The following is a 9,884-nucleotide window of genomic DNA, read 5'->3' on the forward strand; positions in this document are numbered from 1 at the left end:
ATTTCCTTCAACCTCAAAAAGCTACACTTAAGTGGGATCCCTACTTCGGGGATTGCTATACTACTACTTCTACCATCATACAGCGTTTATACTGAAATATTAACTTTACATTCATAATGATTGTCACCAGCATACGAAATCACATGTATCAATTCTACTCCAATTGCGTTATTGGCTACGTTATGCTTGTGCTAAAACATCCACAGTTAATTATATTAGTGCCATCCCTCACTGCTTTTTCTTTCGCCTATCCAATAATATATGATTGGATGGTACGACAGCTTCAATTGTTTTTTGATAGTGGACGCTCGTCTTACAAGACCCAATATGAACCACAAAGCTTAAGAGACTCTTATGCCCTACTTGAATTGCTTCGTCAGGGCAGACATTTGGAACATGGAATGACTTTAACTGAAATCAAAGTTACAAGTGACATCAGCGCATTGACTTTAGGGTTTTTCAATCTAGTGGAAGGGGCAACTCAAAGTTTGTTGGAAAGCTTAAATAGCCAGATACTGAGTTCCTCCAACACTTCTGTCGTATCAACATCAATCTTGATATCACCTTTGAGTTGGCTACTGTCTAGCTTCTCTCCTACATCAAAAGTTAACTCCAATGATATTAATGAAATAAAAGCATTCAATAATTATTTGGTCAAATACCTCAACTACAATAATGAATATATGTTCATCGATAATGTCATTGAGAATAACCACCTCATTAAATTTGTGCGAACCATTCGCATATTCTTGATCCATTCAAGAGATCGTGTTTGTGAATTTTCAAACGTACCTTCAAAACTAAGAGATTATGAAATAACAACTTATACTGATAACAATGTCGTGAAGGATTTTGTTCGATATTTTTTGGTCAAAAACTCTTCACTATTTTACTCCAATATATTTTTAAGTTTCACCAATATCTTTGGAATACTTGTATTAATTGGTTACATGTTTTTCGTTTATTTGGCCATTTCCAATGATGGAAAAATCAGATCTAGTTTGGGCTTACTAGTAGGTTGGCTTGTTGAGGTATTGGTAAGTGTCTTTGGTGCAATTAATTTAATGGGCTCAAGTAGAATAATCTTGGACCCCATAATTTCACCTTTTAGTGCTGGTTCGCTTGCGGTGCTTGTAATGGTATTCTCTTCAAGAAACCTATTTGCCATCATTAATGAATTATCGTTAGGAAACTCAAGGAAGCCAAGGAATACGGTATATCGGGGAATAGATAATTCAAATCAAGCTACAATAACCCCACCAAGGAAAATTCACAAACAATTGCTTCGATTTTACTACGGGTTACCAGAAATTACTAAAAGCTTCTTTTTATTTGTTATTGGTATTTTTGTGTTGAATTATCTACCAGTAATAGCTATATTGAAGTTGTGCAATTACAATGAGTTATGCAAAAGAGTAAACACATTTGTGAAAACTCTTATTTTGGCTATGTGCATCGACCACTGTTTGCAGTTAACTTACTTGGTTGGCGTAGTAACCATTGATTTAAATCGGTTTGAATTACTGGATATACTTGCACATCAACAACGGAATACCTCTTCAACATCCGATCACAACACAGATACTGGTTATTATGGTGAGGGAATGAATTTCATATCATCGTATTTTCTCAAAGCCAATGCTCCATTCCAATTGAGACCATCGCGTCTGTCAACTAGATATAAGCTAGGTGAGCTTTTCCTTAACATAAGAATATCTCTTCTGCCCAAGGTTTGGCTTTTCCTTTTTCCCTCATTGGCTTTCTTTGAATTCATGGTCTTATTACTGACATGGGCTCTTGTATTTCCGACATCTACTAATGAACTGAACGGTTTGTTTGACTGGCTGTATTCTTTGAACATCAGTAACAAAAATGACCTTCTCTACTATTTGGAATTTTCTAGTATGATTTCATTCATACTTGCAGTTAGCTCCTTAGTGTTTAGATTAACACCTAGCAAAATCACAGACATTTCCAAAAGTCGAAATATTGAGGAAGCATTCCAAGAGCTAAAGAATATAGATTTAATTGAAGAGGCAAAACAAAAGAAAACAGATGGGATGGGTAGTGATATCGCAAGGAAGAACCAGTTCAATATTATTGATCTACCAGAACGCCACCAATTGGATATCATTCAACTTGTTTGTGGAAGAACGTCACCATTCGTTGTTTCAATAGGTTTGGATCACCGTGTGTTGATATGGTCCCCTCTTATTAAACCTACTATCCCAGAACCTATAAATATTAGCTCCAAGGCGTTGTTGCTCTCGAATAATAGCGAGTTTTGGCCCATAAATTATATTGACATGAGTGAGGAAGGTGATTACATTGTGTTGTTAAATTATCGGTATAGATTGATGAAGTTATTCTCAAGGAAAAGCTTACAATTCCTTTGGGAAATTCAATTGTCGCCTACCAAGGATGGTTCAAAGTTCAAAGTCTTGGAATCCTTTTTCCGAAAGAGAACAGTCCCAGGATTTTTAGCTCGAAAGATTCTTGAAAAGAACAAGAGTTCTACTTCTAAATCCAAAACTTTCCAACAAGATGATTTTGTCATGGTTCTACAAACAGGTGAGTTGATCAGTGTGTCATGCAGTGATGGAACAGTTAAGGTGATGAATATTATTGATGATGTGTACAAGAAAAAGGCACAAGGTGCCATCAAGAAGAAGTATGACATGGGGCCAACAGAACTAGATGATTTAAATTCTACAGTGCGTCTCAATAATGCAAAAGCTTTATTCACTCCTCGTGTTAACGACAGAATCGTATGCAATGCTACTAATTCTGATATATTCGTGGGTGTAACTGTGAACAACAGCTGGAAATTCCGGAAATTGACTCTTCGAGAGGGGGAATTCAATAAGGGTATTACTGATCACATGTACATACCTCCACCTCTACAACCAATGCGTTCGAGACAGAACTCCATTGATGTTGATTTTGCTAGTATAGCTAGAGAAGAACAGAGAATCAAACAACAAACTAAGCAGTATTTCATTGAGCTGCATCAGAAATCAATTACTTATGACGATTCATCGGTAGTGCAGATAAATATGCCGGCAATTGTTGTCGTGGAATTTGTGGGTATGGTAGTCAGATTAAAAAACATGGTTGCAGAGTTGATTGATATACAGAGTGGTATTATTATTAGGACATTTGCATTGGGTAATATAAAATCAAATCTGTTGCGTGTGACTCATTCTGAGCCTACTCATTGCAGATTCTGTGGATGTGCATCTGTTCAATCGTTCCTGATAATTTATCAGGAAGAGGGTACTAAAAGATTGATCGTTCACACGTTTAGGATAGACGAGAAGAGAGCAAAGAGCAATATCTGTTTGAGAGTTGAAAGAGATCCTCGAGAAATCAGATGTCTTGGGTTCAATGCAGCTGTTGAACATCAGTTTTGGTTCAATAATGTCGAAGCATGGGAGTCTACCGATGTAAACATGATTATTGGTTTACGCAGAGAGACAAGTTGTGATGACGATGATATCAATAGTGACGTTGATCATTATGATAATTCTAAGCAAAGTTTTCTGACAGGAATGGTAGCTACAAACTCCAGAAATATCATTGACTCTACAAATGGTCTTCTGCTGGTTAGAAACAGACGTGCTTTGATTTCTGAAGCTCTACAAACGCCGGAAAATGGTTCATCAAATAATAGCAAAGTTACTTCTCCTGTAACTGGAAAACGATCTGGAAAAATGGAAGGTTTTATCATTACAAACATTGATGGTAAACTCATTCCCTATGAAATACCTCCAAGCAGTACACCTGATTATAATAACATACAGTTGATCACATGCATACATCAGTTTGGATACAAGAGTGTTGCTTTTAACATCAACAACAAGTTAAGGATCTTGTACCTTGGAAGCGACAAGTTGATTGAAAGAAACTTGTATTATTGTGGAACACAGGCAACAATGGGTCTGGTTCTTAAAGGTTTACCTGGTACAGATTCTGCCAATGTTGGACCCTCTTCACCAACTGGAGGAAAAACCAGTGATTTGTTGTTTATCAATAAGAGAAGAAGGATGCAGGAAAGGAAATTGAATGTTTAATATATGTATTTAGTTAAATCAAATATTTATTTATTGGCAACCGAACAGAATTATATGTGGTACAATCTTCGCATATATTATCCTTGAAAAATTCAAATCATTAACTGTACTACCAGTCTAAGGACTACCTAAGAAGAAAGATTTAACTTTATGAATAGTTTCTGGTTCTTTCTATTGGGTGCTTCAATAATCTCGGTGGAACATCGTAATTAATTTTAGAATCTGAGTTTAATTGATTTTAAGGTACTTACGATAAAATTTTTCACAAATCTGGTTTTAACCTTTTGTAAATTGCAAGTTACTTGATAATATTTTCAAAACTTTGCTACGACGAATATTTTCAAAGGTTAGTATTATATCGAGCATAATGAGCATCATACAATGCGGAGCTTAAAGAACATGACGCACTAGCCAAGTACACGCCTCCATCAAACTGATCTGTCAATTAAACGTCATATACCGAAGAAGGCGGGATTGAAAACATTTTTTACACTAGAATAATTGACGAGGAAAAGTAGAGATATTCAGTGTTGAAATTAAGATATCAATTATGGAGAATTCAGCTTAAACTAGAAGAAAACTCAATTAGAAGATCTTCAGTATATATGGAAATATAATCTAAATATACATTGTATACCAAACCAATGCGATTCAGTCGGAATAAAACAACTACCATTAGATTAGAGGTACACAAGTAAGATTCAACACCAATTATTTATCATTGCACTACCCAGGTACTCCCAGAATAAACATGACTTTTCTGTGGGATCAAGTGACGATTATTCTTTTAAGTTGCTGATTTTAGAGAAACTAGTGTGTTTTGGTCTTTGTAGTGGATCTCTTTAAAAACAGTTATTTATTCATTGGGAAAACTATACAACTACTATATAGAAAAGAAAAGATAAATACTTTGCAGCCAATGTCCTAAGGTAGGCTAGGCACGAGGGCTTAGTCATCTAAGATAAATTTGAATGTCATTAAGGGATTCACTTGAACTTAGAGCGACTGTGGTCCAAGCATTCACTGAAGGGGGCAATTAATTTCCCCACTATCTTGAAACTGTTGCGTGAACTTATTTCTTAAATGTTGCTTTTTTGACAGAACATATTCCATTGAACGATAAGAAAAATTACAAAATCAAGATATTTTTCACCATTTACATTTTAAAATCCTGTGAGTAAACTGCAACAACAAAACTAATATTCTACTATAGGTGAACTCTCTTAAGAATGGTAAAAACATCAATTAATATTGAAAATTGATAAGGACGCACCAGTGGCCATATTATTTCTTCCAGTGGAAATTAATATGACGTTTTAGATGACTCCTTCAAGTATACTATGAATAGTTGCGCGAACTTTTGGGCCTTCCAATAGACCTAAGTTGCAATGAAGAATTTGCGAAAACCTCAATACATGATAATAACTACTTCATAAACGATAAGGTTGCATATGCCTCAACAATGATGATAATACTCCTGCATTGTGGATGCAAAATAATACTCAAAACCGTAACTTTGTTTGACGGTTGCATAGTGTCTAATTTACTGATAATATTGATATCAGTACTTTGTTTGTGGTTAACTTCTGTGTTAAAATATCAAATGAAACGAGTGAAATACTATTGGATAGTATGATTGGTTATTAATGGTCATACGTTATAAAAATTTGTCCTCACGTGCTACACAGGGGCCATCACATAAAAATATGAGGAATCCTATATCTAATAATGGAGATTTCGTATGAATCTGAAATGCTGCAACCTTATATATGTGGCCCAATATTATCTACTGGATATTAATGTTTCTTCCATATTGGTTGTCGAGAATTCTTATCTGATTCTACACCAATAATTTGGTATTGTCCTTTATGGATATGACGGATATGAAAAGGGTGGCCAGACCAAGCCGGTCGAGCTTTGAAGAAATAGAGAAACATAGTCCCCTATTTTGAAAAACGAAGTCTTTAAGAATACCCTAGGGTCATACACTCCCAGTCACCTTCATTTAGTGATAGTGGTCCCGAAAAGTAGTGAGTACTGAGCGCAAACTTTGAGTATAGCTCAAATTTTTCAATTGAAACTATAAATTAGTTCTCTTTTAAAATCTTTCTTCAGGGATTCTCAGTCACTTTTACAAAGTGATTTGTCCCAACAAAGTTGGTAGCTGGAGCAACTTTTGAGTACAACTAAAAGGATTCAATGGAAAGTATTATTTCTTTTTTACGATCTTCGTTCAGAGAGATATCTTAAGGGGTTGACAATATCTAATTTCGTATTTTATGTATTATCCAAGTCAATGATACCATCATTAAAGTTGTTTTGTAAAGAGTTTTCTGCTTTGTAAACAACGTCAGCAAATTCTATCACTTGTAGGCGTGAACTCATGAAATTAAAGTGATTCTTTGCATCTCAGCAAGTACAATTTCAAAAAATTTATTTATGGACTATATCAAGGATTTAAACGGTAGCTTATTCCGTCAGATCAAAAATTTTGAGTCTTTAGTTCCCTTAATCCACGTATATTTATTTCTGTTGATTTTCCTTTTGTAATCAATAGATCGCACTAGAAGGGGATGTGCCTTTGCAGCCATTAGACTGATTTTATGTGTTTTTGCGATTTGGCAACTTTTAAAAGTACATTGTAATAGGATATTGTTACAGGTCGTAGAAAGTCAAGATGTAAAATCTGTCAAACAACCCAATTTGGAAGATGCATTCGACTGGAAGTAGAGAGCACTATGAAGAAGGAAAATTAAAAATTTATGGCAAAGGACTTGGTGCGGGAGTAATATATAAATGTGAGTGAATGATCAGGATTCAAGGAGATAGAGCTGAGGCTTTACCTAAGAAAGGGGATATTTATTAAGAGCAATTCAATCCATATGTACAGAAAGTCGGAATAAAGACAAGAGTTCTCAGGTATTAAAGTGAAGATAAGGTTATTAGCGCACTTACATCGTATGTAATTCTACATTGCGCTGGTTCCAGTGACGTTGTAAAGTTATTGCAGACATTTTCTACCAGACGAACATAATTGTTATGAAAAACTCTGATACTAATTCCGCGACATCAAGTACTCAGTGTCTAGGAAGCTGAAACCTTATAAGGTGGAGATTCATTATCTAGATATCATATCTTCACTTTTTACCCTTAATTTATCCAATTCCTATGATGGCAGATATCAGTGGTAGTCCTGATTGCTTACGCAGATACCAAAACAAGCTCACAATAGTCCTGGGTTGTATTGGCTAAGCTCTCTGCAAATCCAGTAAATGTAGAATGTCCTTATTAACCCAATTAGGTAACACCTGACAAATTATTACGTCACTCCCTCCCCACACACAGCGATAAATCAACACAGAGCAGTTTTGAATTCTTTGAAGATATGGAATACGAATAATTTTATTATCTTTCAGATAGATGGAGTTGGGACAGTTAAAAGTGAAACCTTTTGTTAAAAAATGTACTTTGAATGTTTCTGGTTCGAGAACAAAAATAATGATGTTTAATATATTTACTGTACCTACTCAAAACGAAATTTCCAAATTGGGATTTCAAGGTTATTGGCTTTGATGATTACCTAGGATTTACTTCAACTTGGAACGTCTTTTTCTAGCAGTTGATCACTGCACTTGGGGTTAAAGTGACCTAAAATTATCTGAAGTAAACCACAGCTGCCAATTTTCCCACTTTAGCATCTCTTCTGGGTAAATAGTGGAGCTTTACATGTGCTACGTTATTTTTTGTAAATTTTTGAAATATGCCTCAAGCTCTGATTTCGGACGCAACAGATTGATACATAGTTTTGAAGATGATGCAGAATTTAATGTCATATGTGATGTCCAATATGTCAATTAAAGATGATACCTGAAATACTTGAAAATTTTGAAAATTTTCCAGGATTAACTCAGAAAAACAATCCAAATAGTATAATTTATTATCAACCAATTCAGCTTCAAAAACGTTCTTTGGATCTATAATATCAGTTTCTTTTAAATTTATTTCAATATATAATCTAAAAATACATCATTCCAAGGAACAAAAAAGAGGTTTTCATAAATTTTTTGAGGGTCATAGAGTAGATAATTGTATAAGATCGGTAATAAACATAAAGCAGAGCCCCCTGAACCTATTTCTTTATACCAATCTTCAGTATATTGTATATCGGAATCATGCATCCAAGCAACCCATTCTTTACCATCATTATAAACACCATAAAAACATTTTGAAGTTGAATTAAAACCAGTTTCACTGAAAGATAATTCATGGGCCACCAAATGACAGAAGTTAATTCTGACACAGAAGCAAACGATGTAGATAATAGAGAATCGCTAAAGCAACCTATCAGTATCGACTTGATGAATGAGTATGAATGCCTCGTTGGAACCAGATGTAGATGTTATTTAACCATTTTTTTTAAGATCCAATGATAGTACTTTTCAACATCCCATGTTCTATGAATCGTGCAAGGATTGATAATACTTAATGCGAAGTCCATCATTTGAAGGAAATTGGTTTCGGTGTTTTCTAGTTTAGCTTAATTAATTGAGGATAACCTTTTGAAAACGTTGAACCAAAGTGCATATGTGCAGAAAGTAAATTCCTGCACAAGAAAACCATATGTGAATATTCGAGTTACCAATACTGAGATAGAGTGCTTGAGGTTCGTCAAGATGTACTCAAGAATTCGTGAAATAATGAAAAACCAATAGATGAGTAGTTGTATCGGAAGATTGGTGTCAAGTGTTAAAATACAAGAGGCGGTCGGTATCGGAACCAGTTCTACAATATACAGGAAATTATATGTAAGCTCAGATACCTTTTTTAAGCGAATACCCAACTAGTGTTAGGGAGTAGCACTTTTACACCATTGGAAACATATTAGTAGAACCTACCATATTTGATATCGGGTGCTATGTTAGAAGCACTAAGATTCTTGTAAATGTACATGAGTATTCGGTAAGCCATCTTTCGAACCTTGTAATATGTCATAAGAAGTGAGAGGAAAAAAGACAATAAAAATTAATTTGTCAACGAACTAATACTAACAGTAAGTTTTTTTATCGACTTGCATACTATTGTAAATCTATTATATTATCTTTATATGAAGAAGCCATCTATCTCGTATACAATCTCGACATCTGCCGTTGGTGCCGAATATTGCGATCATGAAGCCGTTCTATTATTTCGTACTCGGCATCCTGCATTTAATAAGATCGGAGACGGGAAGATGCACGTTAATTTGTCATCACCATTACCACACACATTCTTCAACGGTTCCTTTGAGTCAGCCCTTGGAACCAAACCAAGCCAAATAAGTATGGTGAACGAGTGCTTTAACCAAATCAATATTTAAGCGGAGAAATTCCCTATTGATTAATTTTTTACTAAAAAATAAATACACATCGTTCAATTAAAAAGATGTCTGACCCTAACACTACTTTAAAGAATGAAGAGAATGATGATATTTCTCTTGAATCGTTTGAATCAAATTATCCTATAGAAAATGTCATACCTTACCAAATTCACCTGGATGATCTAGAATCCAGGTCTCAGGAACTTAAGGTTGAAAAAGCAACAACAGCTGTTGAAATGGACGTTCTATATCTTCTATACGAGTCATATTGTTAGTAAGTTTAATCACGAGTAATACTTATCTTGAGGTGTGTCTTATAATATTATCCGTATTATATAAATCAGAGTTGCTTATCTCTCTATAAAAATTTACTCTAAGTCTAGGACTTATGGTGGCGTATTTATAGCCTACTGCTAATATAGGATTAGCAAGCTTGCCAAGAGCAATTTATCATT

General features: G+C 34.7%; 1 protein-coding gene across 1 annotated transcript; it reads left to right on the plus strand.

Annotated features, from left to right (window-relative positions):
• Positions 1-1,398: 1,398 nt before the first annotated feature.
• On the plus strand, positions 1,399-4,073 carry KQ657_003440 (uncharacterized protein; the record flags this gene model as incomplete). Its single annotated transcript, XM_043194163.1, has 2 exons — positions 1,399-1,402; positions 1,495-4,073. 2 exons carry the CDS (start codon positions 1,399-1,401, stop codon positions 4,071-4,073), a joined length of 2,583 nt encoding a protein of 860 aa, XP_043051215.1.
• Positions 4,074-9,884: the final 5,811 nt, after the last annotated feature.

Source organism: Scheffersomyces spartinae (genome assembly GCF_019049425.1).
Source record: "Scheffersomyces spartinae strain ARV_011 chromosome Unknown scaffold_3, whole genome shotgun sequence".
Lineage (NCBI taxonomy): Eukaryota > Fungi > Ascomycota > Pichiomycetes > Serinales > Debaryomycetaceae > Lizanozyma > Lizanozyma spartinae.